Source organism: Macrosteles quadrilineatus, unplaced genomic scaffold (genome assembly GCF_028750875.1).
Source record: "Macrosteles quadrilineatus isolate MER2022 unplaced genomic scaffold, UCM_ALF_1.0 Scaffold_1__1_contigs__length_201487025, whole genome shotgun sequence".
NCBI classification, from domain to species: Eukaryota; Metazoa; Arthropoda; class Insecta; order Hemiptera; family Cicadellidae; genus Macrosteles; species Macrosteles quadrilineatus.
Genome location: NW_026542594.1, coordinates 140,387,341 through 140,406,620, shown reverse-complemented (window position 1 = coordinate 140,406,620; position 19,280 = coordinate 140,387,341). Strand labels below are relative to the sequence as shown.

Here is a 19,280-nt window from a genome sequence, read left to right as displayed (position 1 = left end):
TTGTTTATTGGCAGAAAATTGGAGACCACGGGGTTTTCTACTGATTTTATACAAACCAGGGATGTATAATAAGCAACCAAATTGTTTCTTTTAAACAAATAGTGTTTATTAAATGCTTACATTTTTATTCTAATTCAACTAATAGTCAAATGAGAGTCTTATGATGGACACAAAAGTAAAACATATTTTATTATGAAATGCATAGGCTACTGCAAAATTTTTACCATTCTTTCCAAACAGGATCGTATTACTAATTTCTATCTACTAAGCATTAATTATTTTTATTAATTGTGTGAACTATGATTACAATGAGAACTACACAGGTGTAACAATAGAGTTATGCTTCTTACACCATGTTAGTTTACTAAACCTTTCCTGCTAGCAAAATCTTCTTTCTGAAACAAAAGATACGTTTTTATATTACGCAAAATGAAAACATCTTCCAACACTTTAAACCATTTTAATAGTATATTTCGTACCTTGGGCCAAAAATGAGGTTTTGCTAGCTCGAGATAGTTTTTTTAATTCAAGACGAAGTCGAGAACTAAAACGATCGAGAGCTGCAAAACCATTTCGGTCTGAACGCTATTTTTCACCACACTATATCCTATTATCACTATTTAACACGATAATATTGTTCACTAACAGTCAACACAACTACAACTTTGAGGTTATGTGAAGAAATAATTTGAGGAATCAGAAAAAATAATAATAAATTGTTGCTAGGCAGCGGTGACAATAAAACAATTCTATTGCAATGCTATGGATACTGATTGTGTATTTAATATGCATTCAAAAATACATTATAAAATTGGAAAATCATTCAAATCATCTTGCACTTAATTTATTGGACAATCACAACACCATTTACAGACTGAAGCGACATACGATATTGGACCTACCATTCAGATTCGGCTAAGTGTTATCAAAATTCTCTTTGTTAGCTAGTGTTGACAGTGGTCAATCACTAGCTCATGTTCTTCAAGTTATTTTTGTATTACTATTTATATCATTTGCTTATTGTTCAACTTGAACAGATTGAAAATTAAATCAAGTTAAAAAAAAAAATTTTCAAGAAAGTACGAGAAAGTAAGAAGGCAGCTGATTTTGCGGCCCTTGGGATGTAAAAACCTGCTCGGTCCCCAAATGACGATGACAGCTGGCATGGCCAGCAAAACGTAGCTTTCAGCCACAAATTAACGTATGTAAAACAGCTCAAAAAATCATAGTGTGGTGAAAATGTATATTTTTAGTGAAAATAAGATTTAGAGTGTAAAAATATTAATAAAGTCTTAAACCAAACACATCCTGTATGTTTGTAAAATTATGTACATTGTAATAATTAAGCTATGTTAATAATACTTTATGCATTGTCAAAATGTATTCCTTAAATTTAATAAAGTTAATTACAGTACTTCCGTCACAAAACCAAACACTGCTTTATTCATATTTTCCTCATTCATAATTTATCTTCAACTCTGTAAGAAAATGTATTTAATAAATGGTATCAGCAAACTGACACATACTCTCTACCATTAGCTAGTCAACAACCTTTTTAATGGGTAAGCGGTGGGAGTAACTATGATTTTTTATGGGGAAAATGACAAAAGCTGCAATAACCTTTAATGTAATTTTTACAGCAATGGGGGTTGTAGCATTTTATTTAGTATCATAAGGACCATAACATACTAAATTTGAATTCAAGTTGGTCGGGCTGTTTTCTGTTATTTTATGGGGTTTTATGGGAAAATTACATAAATTACAAAAAACTTTTGAACATTAAAAGGTCCATAGTCCTACCTGTAGTGATAAAGTATCTCAAGAATCATCACCACAAAGGCCAAGGTCAAGCCGTAGGAGAGTACTTTGAGAGCAGGTAGGAACTCCTTGAGTCCCACACTGACAAAGCCTGTACCTCCTCGCACATCTTCACACTGAGGTCGCTGAGGCAGCCACAGCTTGCCATGCCGATGTAGGATACCAGTCTCACGCTGCCAACGCACTCTACCAACAGAAGCTTTAGTGTTCATTTGCAAGACTAAAGTTGATTTAGAGTCCTACACTGACAAAGCCTGTACCTCCTCGCACATCTTCACACTGAGGTCGCTGAGGCAGCCACAGCTTGCCATGCCGATGTAGGATACCAGTCTCACGCTGCCAACGCACTCTACCAACAGAAGCTTTAGTGTTCATTTGCAAGACTAAAGCTGATTTAAGTTACATTATTATCTTTTTTACCATGAGTTGTTAAGATTAACTAAGCATTTCTAATCCATTTTTGAATCCATTAGAGCTACAGTTTTGCTGGCTCAAAAGGCAAATTTTTTCAAAAGGTATAATGTATCTATTAACAACAGAAATAAATCAACAACTAAATTTAGATTACTTCTAAATAGTTTAAATGTTGTTTATAAAAGCATGAGACTCTGTTGAAAGGTAATAGAGACATTGGTCTTAATATTGTTTTGTGTCTATTAATGCCAGGAAGATTTAAAATGTACTTTGCATTACAACTATTCAAAACTCTGGTCTTGTTGCTAACTAAAATTAACTTAATTACTAATTTTATTCACTGATGAATGCTACTTGTTACAACCATATTACTTTATTTGTAACAGTATTTATTTCAATTGTTTTATTTAATTGATAGGAAGAGACCTGATGCCTAACAGATTAACAACACATCCATTTTCCACCCATCCTTGCCTATAGCTTAATCAGTGAATAAATTGTCACCCTTCAGTCAAGCCAGTAAACTTGTTTTGACTTTTAAACAAACTCTTACTAAACACCCACGCCTTATTTATATTTTTTAAAGACTTTCATCAATATTTTTACAAATATATGAAACCCCGAGACTATGCAGTAAAAGTTGTTAGTTGGTTTTAACTTTTAGTGAATAAAAAATATGAATGCATTGATGTATTTTACAAGGTCGGACCCAGGGGGGGGTCTGGACCCCCCTCCCCCAAATATTTAATATATAGATAAAATATTATACCAGGAGAACTTTAATAATTGTTATTGTAAATCGTTCTACCAAATTGAAATTCATTGTAGTCTTTACACTTGTGGAGAACGAATGGACTAATTACAAACTCTAACCCAAACCTCGGGATCGTTCGAGTCTGACTATTTCTTGTACGTTATGAAAAGTAGGGAAGATCAGCAGACGATGGACGCTTTCAGCCATATACGGCAACGGCAGTGTTCGATTCTGGCGTTCGACGTTCGCCGCACTCTTCTTCTTATTTAATTTTTCAGCATTTAATGTTATCATTCATTTTAACCTAGATTGTTGAACACTTGAACCTTGAATTGGGTATTGGATCAAGAAAGAAGTTGTATCAATAGTCAAAGCTTGAAAGGTAGTTGAATACCTATTAATTTATCTGAGTCCAGCGACTGGAATTTGTTATTACAGTAATGTAATTTGATGATTACCGTAGAAAATTTTAAAACTTTCAATATTAAATATCATTCATATTTAGAGCACCTGATATCATATTGAAGAATAGCACAACCCAATTGGTATGTTGCTAGCCACGATACAACAACAAAATGGTAGTGTCTCAGACTTAGATGCGGAAGGGACGGATTTAATTCCCGGCACAACCACTGAGCTATTGGGCACAACCACAAAAACGTTGCACAAAAACTTAATTCTATCGATGACCCCTTGTAAAATGCCACTGGCGTAGAAAAAAATTAGAACACTGAGAACCAACTCTTCAGGCGGTAGCAGTGACGGGACGCCGACGGCAACGTTAGTTGGGTAGTGTACTTTGCGGTATTCCTTTACCACAAGTCTCAATAATAAAAAAACATGACGTTATACAAGTTTATTTTTTTACATTTTTTGACCTTTAAAAAATAAACTGGGAAGCTTGAACACATTAAACTAGGTCCTGAAAATAGCTAACCACTAATTTTAGCACGTTATTTCCAAATTTTTCCAGGGGGAGGACCCCCGGACCCCCCTTCTTTGCTGGGGGATATTCCATCACCCCCAGGCCCCCCCCCCAAATATATGTCTAGGACCGCCCTTGGTATTTCAGGAGGAAAGCTACCTCTAACTGTGTCAAATTTTAATAATAATAATAGGTTAAATACCTTATTTACGTCTTCAATCCAAGTAATTATAGTGTAATTATAGTAATTAAATACAGAAATTTTGTTTCTGCATTTACTTGGATTGAAGACGTAAATAAGGTATTTAACCTATTATTATTATTACTCTTTATCAATTTAGAAGACAAAACATGGTCAAATTTTTAATTATTGTCTACAATAATTGTTTTCAAATAACCTGTTTTTTCTCATTAAGCCGACATTTAATGTTCTATTGTGTTCTAGATTTAATTTGTAATGAAATACAGGAAATACAAACTTTTGAGCGAATAGCTCGCGATAGCCTGAACGTTTTGTGAGAGGTATTGCCAACATTGGCATGGGAAACAGCTGAAGTTCACTCAAGGCACATTTCTCTGTCTCCAGAAATGTCTCACTTATCATCTTGTAGCCCAGGTTAGTCTCCACCTTAACACACATAAACATAAGTTTGAGTTTGGCCAAACCAGTGGGGGACAATAGAATGGTAATAGCCTATAGTGGTTTATATTATCTGGTTACTGTACAAAACAATCCTTTGTAGTTTACAAAGACTACAGCTGTTTAGTGCTTCCGATGGAGCACATCATCAGGTGAAGCACGAAACAGCTGTATTATTAGTACACTACAAAGGATCGTTTTGGACAGCAACTAGGTAATTTAAACCACTGTTAATTCATACGTTCCAGAGGCCATTTTTCATGAAAAAGAATGGTAAGTTCTTAAAGCCTACATTATTAAAGACAAAAGGATTAAATATAGACCGAAAGCAATGCTGTGGTTATATATATATCTATATATATATATAGAATATATTCTGGCATCCACCGCTAGGAGTGCCGTGTAGTTTCGGCGCACACCGCTGCAACGTCAAGCACTACTGAGCATTGCCATGACAAGTTGGTAGTTGGAGCCAGGGTTGCCAACTTCTGGAGAATTCCCCGGAATCCAAAGAGTAGGACTTTGTTCTGTTATTTTTCTGTGTTTTAAAAATGACCGGGGATTTTTAAAAAAATTGGCTTTTCCATTAAAATTACGGGAATTCAGAATTTTTTTTACTTTACCCATATTGAAAAGTGGGGTAAGGGTGGTAGTGCTGTTAGCAGATGGTGAGTCAACAACGGCAGCGAATCGACGAGCACTGAACACGCTCTAGCAGCACGTCGCGGAACCTCCCTTTGTCAGTCTTTTAATTCTTTTGTCTACACATTATTGTACATGCACCAGTCCCTAATCAGCTGATCAGGTTGGTAGCCCTGTCTGAGCAAGTCCCTACTAGAAAAAAAAGGCCATGCTGCAGGATCAGCGATTCCGTCACATTAGTGGATAGATTCATTGATAGATTCACTGCCAAATTCCATATGTTTTAGGTAAATAAACTGGCTGTTTGTCAGATTTTAAAGGTAAGATTTCAGTACAACTATCCACCACTGTGACGTAGTGTAGCGCTGCACGCGCTGCAGCATGGCCTGTTTTTCTAGAAGGCCTTGGTCTGACATTTACCTCCACTCAGGAGATATTCCAGAAATGTCAGCTTGTTAAATTACAAGAACAAGATCTGTTATTGTCACATTATTGTCCTATCTAAAAAAATAAGTGTGATATAACTTGGAAACAAAATTTAATACACAGCAGTTGTGTGGTAAGTGAATTATACATATATTCTTTTGCCTATGGTAAATATTTGACAAAATACTTCAAACGGTGCGCACAACAGGTCCAATATCAGGAGAGGGCAATACAACAAAATCTGTGATAATAAAAACTAAGGAATGTTTCAGGTTAGCTTATTTTTCACAAATCTAACAAGTTTTATGTGTACTCTAACTTTAAAACTAAGAATATTACGAGTATGATTACAAGCTAAAAATGTTCAATGAGATGTTAAAAATAAATGAGTAAATTTCTATTACCGGTAATTGAATAATTAACTTACATTGAAAGCAAATAAATCTTTTCTGACTTTCCGGATCCCCTCTTCAGGTTTATAATAAGCAGTTTGTCCAAAAGGTTTCACTTTCTTCTCATACAGCATGCGAGTAGCAGGATCATTGCTTTCCTAAAAAATATTTTGCTATAAAACCACCCTGAATACAATTTAAAAATTAATATTACCGTATTACAATACTCTGTTCTCAAAAACTGTCATGACTATTATTAAGTCTTAACAGTATTTGGTTATAATATTGAGCATTCAAATTTATTTTAAGATTTCAAGATTTCAAAAGTTACTGTAACTTTAATAGCCTATTTTTTGTTTGTTTCTAGAATAGGTAAGTAGTTGGCTAGTTGCTAAATATAATCAATTTTTAACTCCATTATTATTGTTTCAATACTATTTACTTAAGATGTAGAACTGTGTTTCTGTTAGGAGATAATGAATTTCATAAACCTGATTATTGAATATGAAATGTCAATTTCATACATAAACCTGTCAATTGTGTTAAAAGCAAAATGTTTAATATAGAAAGATTGTATCTGGTCTATCTTGGTAATTTTACAAAGTAAAATGTGACGCCAATTCAAGAGGCATAAATAACGGCCTCAGTAAACAAAGTTTGTCGCACCTTGAAATAAATCCGGTTGTATTGGAGATCCTGAATGCCAATGAAGAGAGGACTGTTGACTAGGTCAGTGAGGGTGGCCAGTGCTGAGCTAGGAGACTGGAGCAGAGCCACTATGTTGGCCGAGTACGAGGTGAAGAAGAATAAGGAAGTAAGGGAGAGGAAGAACAACGTCACTCGGCCACTCATCTTCTCTGGGATTATATGTGAACCTGTTGTGCAAGACAACACACAAGGGTGTGTATTTTAATGTGAAGATTATCAAAACATTTTAAGTAAATTTATGTTGTATTTTCTATAAGAGTACACTGTTTTGGTTTGATGATGCCAAAGCCTATTGTACCGATGGCTGAACAACTAGGAATCAACTAGGAACAACTAGGAATAATAGGAAACAGTTCGTAGAAATTACACACTTAAACAATCATAACCAGATGGTTAAAACAAGATCGCAGTTGAGAACAATTAAACATGGTGTACCACAGGGTTCTATTTTGGGTCCTCTACTATTTCTTACATATATCAATGGATTACCCAATGTTATTTCAAATTCAACAATGAATACCATCTGTTTATATGCCGATGATTCTAATCTTCTTGTAAGCGGAAAATCTGTTCATGAGATAGAAAAATCTGCCATCGATAACTTGATGAACATCAATAACTTTTTTTCAGATCATCAGCTATTACTAAATCTTTCCAAAACTAATTTTACACGCTTTAATCTAAAAACTAATACCAATTCAGATTACCCAGCACTAAAATTAGCCGGTGAAGATATACAAATTGTTGAGAACACTAAATTTCTAGGATTATATTTAGACAGTAAATTAAGCTGGAATGATCATATTGATCATGTGGCAAATCGAATGTCAACAGGCCTATTTGCACTTTATCGATTATCAAAATTTTGTAAACTTGAATCCCTAAAATTGGTTTATTTTGCTCATATTCACTCACATTTATCCTTTGGTATAAGTATTTATGGAGGAACATCACAAGCTAATTTATACAGAATTTTAATTCTCCAGAAAAGAGCAATACGCATTATGTTAAATTTGGATTGGCAAGATTCTGTTAGGGAAAAATTTGAAGAACTAGGCATAATGACTGTATATAGCTATTATATCTATCAATGTATACTATATACTGTCAAAAATTCAAATAATGTCTCACAGGTAGGGGATTCTTATCAATATTGTACCAGAAACAGAAATAACTATGCCACACCTTCACATAGATTAAGATTTTTTGAAAAAAAACCAATGTATATGGGTATAAAATGTTACAATGCTCTTCCAACAAAACTAAAGGACTACACAAGGACTACAAAATTTAAAAATAATCTAAAAATGTACTTTTTAACCAATCCCCTGTATTCAAAGAACGAATTTTTCCTCTTACATAATATATTAGAATAAGAACTTTTTCAATAGTGATTATATCTTTTGTACTTTTTTAGGATTAAGCATTATGATTTTGATCCAATGTAATGACGCCATTCGTGCACATGTTTGCAAAGTATGAATAAAGTTGATTTCATTTCATTTCATTTCATTTCATTTCATTTCATTTCAACTATTTTGACCATTATTATGATCATCAAAAATATCTTTCTACAAAATGTGCCTTTCATGATTGTGTGAGATGTTTGCCCTCACCTTGCTGGCACACACAGCCCAGAACCAAGGTGACAATGTCCATGAAGCCTGTGTTGCCCATCATTGGAGGACCTCCACCAAAGTGGCGGCTCGCAACTATCTAGCAGACCAAATAAACTGAAATACTACCAAAAAAATTTTATTTTTCTTACTCAAAAAAGTACATAGTAAACGTCAATTTACAGTTGCCTTGTTATTCATCTATCTATATATTTAATACGCAACATGAAACTTTGTGAACAATAAGGCTTTTTTGTTTTAAGATTTAACCCCCCATATTATATACCAAAATGTTCGTCTAGGTGTGTAGATGTGCAAACTGGCTTTAGATTTTCGAAATACATCTTTTTATGGGCGTGGGCTGCCCTCAAAGTTCCTTCCATAAGGATAACATTGTGATTGATTTGAATATTTTTATATTCTGAAACAGATGTTAATACGTTAGTTTAAAAAAAAAATAAATCCCAGCTGTTTTGTTTGGTTTTGAAATGTAAACAGTTTGCATGTTTTTAAAAATAAATTAGAAACCCGGCAAAGAAATGTTACCTATTGGACACGACGGGAGAAAAGTTTTACATTACATTTTCGTTGAAACATGTCAAGGACCCGACGACAAAGAAATATTGCCGGTCGGACACGGTGAGTCAACATAGGGCAAGCAATGCAAAACGTAAGGAGCCCAGACGAGGAGCTGGAACAGTTAGTGGCAACGTGTACTTACAAAATTACACTGACAAATACAAGAATTCAGCAGCATTCACTTGGCGAGATGGCATTAAAATGTCAGAAATGTGGTGCGCTACATTTTCAAGAAGAACAAAGAGGACGAGGCGAAGCCTTTTCATCCTGCTGCCATAAAGGAAAAGTGAAGATACCGCCATACCGAGAAATCTATTGTATCCAGAGCCTACTTAATGAAGCAAATCATTTGAGGAGAAACTACAAAGAGAACATTAGATCGTACTCTTCGCTCGCAATGGTCAGCACTCGAGCTAAAATTGAAGAACATAACGATGGAGGGACTTTCATGTATAAGGTGCACGACACAATTTATCACTCAATTGGCACCTTTAAACCGTCAGAAGGGGAGCATCCCACATATGCCAAAGTTAATATCCACGGACGTCAAGAAAGAATGCTAAACAAAGCTAATGGCTCTTGCAGCACTGAACTCATTTACATTTTGAGCTCCGTCCTGCAAAATAATCCTACTGAACAGCAAAAAGAACTTAAAATGCATACAGCCAACGATCGAGCTCAAAGACCAACGATACAACGACGCAACTTCTAACGTATTTGCTATAATATCCTAATTTATTATTCATGCGAATTCGCACTGGTTCACCTAGTACATATTAGTAAAGGGATAATATTATTTACTATTAGTTACTTAGTTTATTAGATAATGCAACTTTTCTTAATGGGCTAAATATATCTAAGACTTCACCAAAAGGATGAAGTGGGAGAAAAATTAGTAGGTGAAAAATTAGTGTGTAGGTTAAAAAAGTAACTATACAATTTAAGTAAAAAAGTATAATTATTTTATCCTATCCTATACTATAAAAAAAAAACGCGTGTACGGACAAACTTTTATTTTCGTCCGAGGATTTTTAATTTTTTATTGTTTAATATGGGGAATTTGGCCACGAGAAATCAATTGGAGTTGGTTACAAGGCTGGGAAAAATCCAGTTTCCGCCCAATAGCCCTTGAAAGTGCCCATGTTATCATGAATACCTTTTTGTAGCTGCGGTTAATAAAAACAGCTGATACAGGTTATTTTTATTGTGATCATTTGATTTGATGTGTAAACAAAATTAAGTGTTTTGGTTAGTTTTAAAGAATAGTTATTTTTAGTTTGGTTTAATAGGTACATATTAGTGTTAAATGTTTTCAAAGTTGACTTTTAAGATTAAGAATGAAACTTGGATGACCTCTGAAGTGAAAATATGCAAGGGAGAGAAGCTACAATCAATTGTCAGGAAACTAATTTTACCACTTCGTCTACAACTGAGCCAGTTGCAGTTCCAACCAGCTCATGCATCCTACCAAATGTCTCAGAACCTCGGCCAAGTCCCGCATCGAAGAATAAAAGTAGAGAAATAATTTCAGATCTTATGGCCAAGCAATATGATGAACAACAGGGCGATCATCTTGAGCAGGAGCATCAACGAATCGCTGCTCAACGTTCGGAAGATCGTCAGAAATTCCTAAAACCTATAAAGTCGCCATGTTAGCAGATGAGAAATATTATCAAAGAAGAATTTAGAGCCAAAATTGCAAATGGACAGTTCGAAGATTTGAAATACTGTACCATGCTATCCTTGCTCCAATTATGAAAGTGGGAAAATAAACAACAAAATCATCCAAATGCAATAAGATTGTTCACAAAAGTTACTATTCAATTAAAGACCAAGCAAACGCCACCCTACAATTTACATCCGAATCCCTGAACTCAAACAATATTGGTGAATTGCCACCAAGGTATATAAAAGGACTGGCAGAATTTACGCCTGGATATGCACACACCTTCTTTTATACGACTTGATTTGCCACCGCATGAGCTAAATCTCAAGAAGAACACCGTCATAATGTTATTGCGAAACCTAGACGTTACTGAAGGAATGTGCAACGGAACTCAATTTATCTTCAAAGAACTATGCAACCATATTTCCGCATATGTAATAGAATTCAGTTTTATCAACTGAGATCCCCGCTTGAGAAAGCTGGGTTTAGATTTGTGGAAACCACAGTATTGGATTTGTAGGCCAGAACTGGGAATCTTGACCCAAATACAGTTTACCGACATTCCTTTGCTGGACATTGGTAGAATTTATTTTGTCAATTATCACGTCAGTGGTCACAATATTTCTTTAAAACAACTTCTAAATTAAAATGACCTTCTATCCCATCCTACATTGAGTGAGCAAAAGAGGTTTATTCAACAGATATTAAAATTAAGATTTCAATGATAGCTTTTACCTCAATGGAGAATATGAAGATTACTAAAATGCAGTAGGTAAAGCAGCAGACCCAGACATCCGTAGCAAAAGGCAGCAGAAAGATGTTGCTGACACTGGATAGTGATGGCTGGCGGAACATGATTGTAGTTCTGTACAAAACAGATATTTTATATGTGTAGAAGCGGTTACGGTACTACTTTTGAATTAATATACCACCTGATGTATCAAACACACTACAAACTTGAAACTAATGTTATAATATGTGACAAGATGTAAAAAGTATACTCCCGAGTCTCATTCAATTTTGATTAATCAGAACAAAATAGGGGAACAACAAATTAATAACAAAAATATGAAAACAAGTTTGCTGGCATGATTTAAAAAAACAAATTTATAGCCACTCTAATACACATCAGTTTGAAGGAAGGGTTAAGAATTAAACTAAAATGAATTACAGTTATGACTTTATTTATTAATTGAATTAATAATGTGCAGTAAGATAGAGTATAACAAGAATTTTTTTTATCTGCGGGTACAAAAAAACAAAAAAGGTTGAATTTAGAGAAGGGTGGTGTGCCCTTATAGAATTTGGCTATACATTTAGCATTAGGATGCTAATGTATTTTAAAATAAATGTAACATCAAAATTGACATAGTCTATCAAAAAATATTCAAGAAATAATAGGAAGATAATCTTTATTGGTGGAGAATATAAGCCATTATAAATTGTTGTTTGTTAATTATTACTAGAATTCAACCTATAGTCACTAGTTGTTTTGGGTTCATGAGTAGAATAAGTATTAAATTATTGAGATACGAAAATAGCACAGTATCTATCTACCTATTAAGGACCTGTAAGGATCATTTTTCAAATATTTAATGGAAAATTTTAAATTGTTTACTTAATACAACCATAAAATAATGATGTGAAAAACCATTAAATAATACGGTTGTTTTATGTCTTGTTAACAGATCAATTGACATTTTGTGATGAAAATCAAGATAGACGTACATAACTCGTTTATAACCCTTTATTCCAATATTGCAGCTGACCTTATGTGATAGGTCTCCGCAGTAAAGTCAACGACGCGTATCCTATCTGCTCTCATGAAGAAACCAGTGGCAGCAAAGTCTATGTCCCTACGCTGCAGTTGGCCCATCAGACCGGTGAAGGATCCATTGGTCTCCCACCCGTAGTCATCCACGGCCCAAAGCTCCAGGCTTTCATGTTTCAAAAATGCTTTTTTAAAAACATGTTTTCTCCCAATTTAATCATTAGCAGTGGTATTACAAATTCTATATTTACAATGGATAGAACTAGAGCTAGATATTTCATCGACAGGTTAACTTGTCACCTGTTTGATAATAAAAATGGACGTAGCTAAATTGAGCCAATAGAGAGTGGCTGATGTCGATCACTATAGACCTTACCGCAACTTATAAACCAAGCCAAACTGAAAAGGCTAAAACCATTGCATATTTAATAGACGTGATGTATAGTCTGGTACCAGCTGAATATAAAATTTATTTAGATCACTATTCCATACTCAAAGCCATAGTATAAATGTTTTACATTGACCTTGCAGGAGTCACACTTTCATAATTTTCCACTCTCTCTCGAGAGAGCTGAAGTTTATGTGCACAGAATTCTCACTTTTTTGTATGAAACGAAAAGCATCATTTAATTGAAAACACAATGCATAAATAACTTTACACACAATGTTGTGAAATTAATCTCTTGCTTGTAACCTATTATTGTTACTATATATTTGAAAGTTTGTCATTCATTCAAGGAAACTACTTAACTGACTATTAACAGAATTGCAGAAGCGCACAAACCTAACAGGCCTGTTAATAAAATGTTGTTAGTTTGCAGTGTAAAATTGTGGTTATGTTCAAAACTTAAGTAAATTTTTGCTGGAAATAGTTATTTGTGAAACTAGTGGGCAAAGTGGCACTTTGCAGCAAAGGCAGTTTGCACTCGTGTTATACATTATATTTTCCTACAGTTATTATAAATCATATAAATAATTAGTCTTTCAAACACTAAGTTTTTAGGGAAGGTTAAATCCAAACATTGAACGAAATGGGAAACGATGCACCAGCTGATCGTAGTCGTAATCTTTAAGTGTTGCCAACTTATTTTCAAGCATACACGGATTACGTGAATAATAAAAACACGCTGTTTTGTGTTGTCTGGTTGGAATACTGGTGTGCTCCAACAAAGTAAAAACTGTGCATTAAAATAAGGCTTTCTGTACTATAATCTGTGCAAGGAAGCCCACTTTGTCGGGTGACTGTAGGAATAAATATTTTACAGTAAGGTATTTACAGCAGCTACACCTTGACTACCAACTGCCTTCATCTAGGAAGTACATTGGGATAGGGAAAGCAAATAAGTACTACAGTAATTAATTGTATACATCTTACTCAAAGTTGAGTTGATGGGCCAGATTAATCACAACAGGGTAGTGTAGTTTGGGCCAAGTGTCCACATCAGGCATGTAGTCACTGTAAAACCCTCTGAACAGCTCTGGGTGGAATAGCTTAAACATAGATAGGCCTACATTCAACATGTTTATTGTTTATGTTTAGTGAATGAAATAAGCTATTACAAGTTATACTAACAGGTCTGAGAGTAGCTTGCCATGGATAATTCGTGTTTGGACCATTACATGCTTTATTTTATAATAAAAAAACATAAACAAGTTTTGAGCTGGTCTTTAAGTGGATTAGTAGGCCTATTGCATATGAATCGTGTCACCACACCATACCTTAACATCTACACTCTTTTCTCCATAAAAAACAACAAATAAATGCATTCTAAACTAGAAAGGTGAATTTAAGGTGAGTTTGAGGTAACCTGTTTTGCCTCTAATCTTCATGCAAACAGGTAACTAAGTCCAACCAATTCATTTACAAGTCCATTTTGGCCAACATTAATTAATTTCTTTCAATTAATCGATTCAAGCAGTACTTACAACAGTGGAGCCTATCAGCTTGGTGCCTTCCAAGTTACTTCTATCTGTCCCTATGGCTGTGGTCAACATAGGACGACCCCTACCCATCCTGTACACTGACACTAGCTCCCATTCCTCACTAATGGCAAGAAAGACCTGCAATCACATTGCATCACAATCATTGAACCGGCACCAGTTTAATATTTTAGCTAACACGTTCCCTATCAGGCAACTCTCCCCTAGTGTCTCTCAGGTGATGTGACAATTAATAATGAGTCTTTAAAGCTCTACATCAACTTATACCTTTAGCAGACACTTGTCTCAGGTGGAGCTCATGAGCAGGATGCTGCATTTATCACTTAGTACCTTATAGGTACTGAATTTATACAGACTTTGAAACAATCAACAGGATGCTTCAGTCCACCCCTTCAATCAATCAATCAACTCGCTGGTTAATTAATTGGTAAAAATCCCTTATCAAAACCAAGACCAAGAGACGTTAACTTTTTTTCTAGACAATTAAGTTAATGGGTTCTGGTTCCATTTCTCTGTAATGATTAAATTACAATTTTTCTACAAAGTGGCCAAAGACAATGTTTTAAAATAGGAACCTAATATTTTTATATCGTTTGATATTATTTGTGCGACAAAAAAACCTGCACAACTGTCTTACCTTGCTATCAGGAAGAATGTTCAAGTTGTTGAACCAAGGGAGATGTTCTAGTAGAGCAGCATCTAACACTCCACTGGTATTATTTGCCAAGGAGAAATCAAACAGAAGCCAGATATTTCTCAGAGTAAACTTGCGCACATGAGATGCCTGAAACCCTTTGCTGTTGCATTACTCATCAGAAACTAAATTTTTAATTTTTCCCCCTATACCATGGTATAAGGCGAAAGGATTGTTTTCGTCAACATTTTCCAAGTTTTTAGTTTTGGCTGGATATATCCGTTTTGGGTCCCTCTGAACCCAAAAAGTGGTGTATGAAGTTATGTATGAATGGATGTGTACATAGTTACAGACCATACCTGTGGTCCGATTCTGATAACATTTGGTATGTAGGTACTAATCCATGTTACCTCCAGCATTATTCTTTTTTTTTCAATAGTAATTTTTTTTTAAGAAAGAAATTTTTTTTTCAAAATTGGACTGAACGGTTTTGATTAAAATTGTGTACAGTATGTTATACTCCTTTTGACTTTGAACAAGGTAGTATAATCCCCTTTGCTGTAAAAATTGCTGTTCAAATGTTATTGCAACTTTTATGATTTTCCTTATAAATTATCATGTTACTCTCACTGCTTACCCTATGTGCCATGACAAGGGTTGTTGACAAGCTAATGGGAGAAAGTATGTGTCAGATTGCTGATACCAGTATTTATTATACTTTCTCTCATACTTTTCATAGTTCTAGGGTTTTTGTCAAATAAAACTTGTGAAATTAAGTTAATATGTTTACTTATTGAATACAGTGTCCGGTAAATAAGTACAAAAATTTAAGAATAGGTTTGTTGGGTTAAAATAAAATTGAAATCAATAATAAAAGTATAACAATGAATAATTATTAATAATGAAGTTCATTTTTAAAAGGGTATTTCTGTAACGCAGCCCAAATTACACAAAACAAGCTCACATTTTTATTTTGGTATCCCAGTATTGTTTATTTCATTGCCAATCTGATAGCTGATATGCAATTTGCATAGTTATCTATGAGTTTTAGTGTTATTGGAAATTTATAGTGAATAATTCTCAACTTGTCGTTTTTGCAAGCTCTAATTGAGCATGCAAAAAACATCATATTTTGTCTTATTTAAACTAAATCATCAATAACACTAAACCACAGATTATGGAAACTGTATATTACAATACCAACAATATTGCAGTATTATATTGTCTGTGACTAAACCTTATAGATAACTGGAATATGATGCACATTAGCTGAGTTGTAATTATTTGGGTTGCGTAAAAATAACTTTAATAAATCGCTTTAATAAATAATAAGTACCAAAGTGAGTGTCCGTTTCTCAAAATGTGTGACAAATATAATTTGAAAAGGTTTAATTAGGCCCCATGTTTTGTCACTTTATTTTACCCAATGCAGTCCAGCTAGTCCCACTATTTCACCCTAATTTTCACTTACCGTACTATTTTTTTACATCCATTTATTTACTATCATCACATTACATCATTGTCATAAAGTCTAATTCTAAATGAATTAACCTACATAATACAATACAAAACAAATTAAATAATCAATATACTATCCGTTTATACTAAATATTTTAATTTAAGACCATATTTGTGATAAAAACTTACATTACTAGACCCTGCATGTTTATAATATTATTTTTAAACTTACTAAAATGTGCAATGATAAGAACATTCTTGACCATACCAAGATCAGGAGGTGTTCTGCTCCTGGACAGCTGAGGTCAATGACCAGAACCTCATAGTAATTCTCTGGAAGATTGGTGATGTCCAAGGACCAACTCTGCATCATTCCATGTCTGTTGATTGCTAGGGCTACCTTCATAGTCACCACTGTCAATCAAGTATACACTGTATCACACTGAATGTCAATGGCCAGCTTTGAATGTTAAACGTTTTTATACTATAACATAATGACAAACCATCCTCCAATTTTGAAAGCTCTTTGTCGATAAACAAATCCAGGAATTTTAAATCTAAATCCTAAACCTTAACAAATTCGCTGCGGCTGGGTCCCCGGGGACGCATGGCACGCCATGGTGTAAGAAGACTGTGCCACCGGAGACACAACACGCAATGCTGGCAGTTAGTATGGCTCAGGATCTTGCCAGAGACGGTTGGTACACGTTGGTATTGTGTCTCTAATACCAGTCTATAATTGTGGTGTAGGTTGGTAGTAAATTTCCCCATCTGGCAAGCTTAGAAGTCAACTTGTTGTCCCGTCATTCTCCCTCCAATTGGCAATACAATAGAACCGATTACATTCCAAGCAAGCAGTGCTGTTTTCTGTGGGTATTTTAGCAAACTAGTCAACTCTCGTAACACAGCACATCATCGGACTTTATATGCTATTCGTCAGACCGATATATTTGAAAGCCAATCACCCGGGTATTGGGTTCGTTCGACGCTGCGCCTACGCCAGCCATTGATGGGCCGCAGGGAATGTGTTAAGTAATAAATCTCAAATCTATGTTCACATAAAACAATTATAATAAAATCAGCACTTTAATAATCAGATCTCACTATTAACTTCTTCATTTTTAATCAGTTGTTGATTTGTACATTAATTTGATAAAAACTGTGAATGCCAGAATAGCAGTAATGTCATGAGGATCTCACACAATCGCAGCCACATCCATGATGATTTGAAACCATAATCTCTAGGTTTTAATGATTGTAAAGAAATCCGTGATGATTTCTCAGAATCGCAGCAACTTCCATGGTCATATCCAGCAATCTGTCATCGCCGCAGCATCTATATTTTGATGCAATCAAAACAATGTATTTTATAATTTCGTAAGATCGCAGCGATTTCCACAACACAGCAACACCTTTGACGAGGGAATATTTTATTATTTCTTTAAGAATGTACTTTTTTAGGTTATCTCGGTTTTTGCCCTTCATGGCATATTTATTTCAACAGGATATGTCCATTAACACAGATATCTATCGCAAAATACAGTCACGTCCTTGTTATTAAGGAAAATCATACAAAATGATCAAGATGTTGCTGTGTCAGAGACATCGCTGCAAAACTTTCAATTGTGTTGTTTCAATGTTAGATACGACAATAGTAGTTAGTTGTTATGAAAATTAACATAGGCTACTTCTATATTTAACCTTTTAGAGTAAACAAATTTAGAACCTCATTTCTGTGTTCAGATGTAGAACCTCGATAACTGACTCTCATGGGGATTATTAAATAAAACTTTTTATCAAGGTTGACTTCTTACCGAGAGTCTGTTATCAAGGTTCTACTGTTGTTGAAATTAATTTCAATGGATTTTTTGTTGTGAAATTGAGAGAAATAATTTTATTCTATGACTAAAACTAGATTTATTTCAACGATGTGAAAACTGTACAAGAATAGATTGGTTGTACTGTCCACCCATAGTGGTGCAGTAGTAGTAGTAAATTTTTTAATGCAGGAATGCTTGCCGTATCTCAGAAAAAAAACTTGGATCACCTATTAATTGTAAACGCAGGTCCTGCCCTACTACACCACTGTGTCCACCATGACTTCCCTTATAGTTGTAATTACAGTTGATATGACAACCCATTGGTGTCCAAGAGTAGGAGGGAGCTGCTGGGAAGCACATATTCCTCAGGCTTGCTCTCATGTCATTGCTCTTTCCACATTATGATCAAATAAAAATATTTATGTTAGAACTCAAAGTAACAAATGTAAATAAAATTGTATTTTCGTCATAACAACATTATTTGAAAATAACCAGTTCATCTATTAGTCATTTATTTACTTATAGGAATAACATTCATGTTTAGAGTACTGCTCTTTAACTGAGATTTTTATCATTTCATGTTCAAAGAATTAAACAAATAAAACACAAATGGAATAGAAAGACTATAAGATTTCAAAATGAACTACTGTGTAGTTATGTAATGTTAATACTTAATACCTACAGTAGTATTTTGTTAATAGTTTAAAATTTACCTTGAGTCCAGCAAGTAAAAAATGATACTTGCTTGGTATTATGCTGAATCCCCATGTGCACAACAGTTTCAGACATCCAGTCAGTTTGGTTTACATTAGGTTGGACCGCTTGGACGGATGACACAAGAAACCCGAGTAGTAGGAGTATCATGACTCACTGAGCAGTTACACAAAACCAAAGATGATACTCATGCAAATTGATCACTTATCAATACACATGAAACCTTTGATCTATAAGTTTACTCAGTGATTACCCAAGTTAATGTATTCAATCAGACGAAAATCTATGACGCTTAAGCTCTAGATTGATGCTCTTTAAAATAATAAAAACGAGAGGTCGTCCAGTGGTCGAAACTCGACCAA

At 34.5% G+C, this 19,280-nt stretch overlaps 1 protein-coding gene across 1 annotated transcript; it reads right to left on the bottom strand.

Annotated features, from left to right (window-relative positions):
• Window positions 1-217: 217 nt before the first annotated feature.
• Window positions 218-18,985, bottom strand: LOC128985779 (glutamate receptor ionotropic, kainate glr-3-like). Its single transcript, XM_054405653.1, has 13 exons — window positions 18,918-18,985; window positions 16,653-16,798; window positions 14,930-15,076; window positions 14,278-14,412; window positions 13,727-13,842; window positions 12,350-12,517; window positions 11,316-11,445; window positions 8,336-8,435; window positions 6,678-6,886; window positions 6,047-6,169; window positions 4,391-4,539; window positions 1,801-2,004; window positions 218-395 (listed from the first exon to the last, which is right to left on the bottom strand). The coding sequence occupies exons 1-13, from the start codon at window positions 18,970-18,972 to the stop codon at window positions 365-367; spliced, it is 1,713 nt and encodes a 570-aa protein (XP_054261628.1). The 5' UTR covers window positions 18,973-18,985; the 3' UTR covers window positions 218-364.
• Window positions 18,986-19,280: the final 295 nt, after the last annotated feature.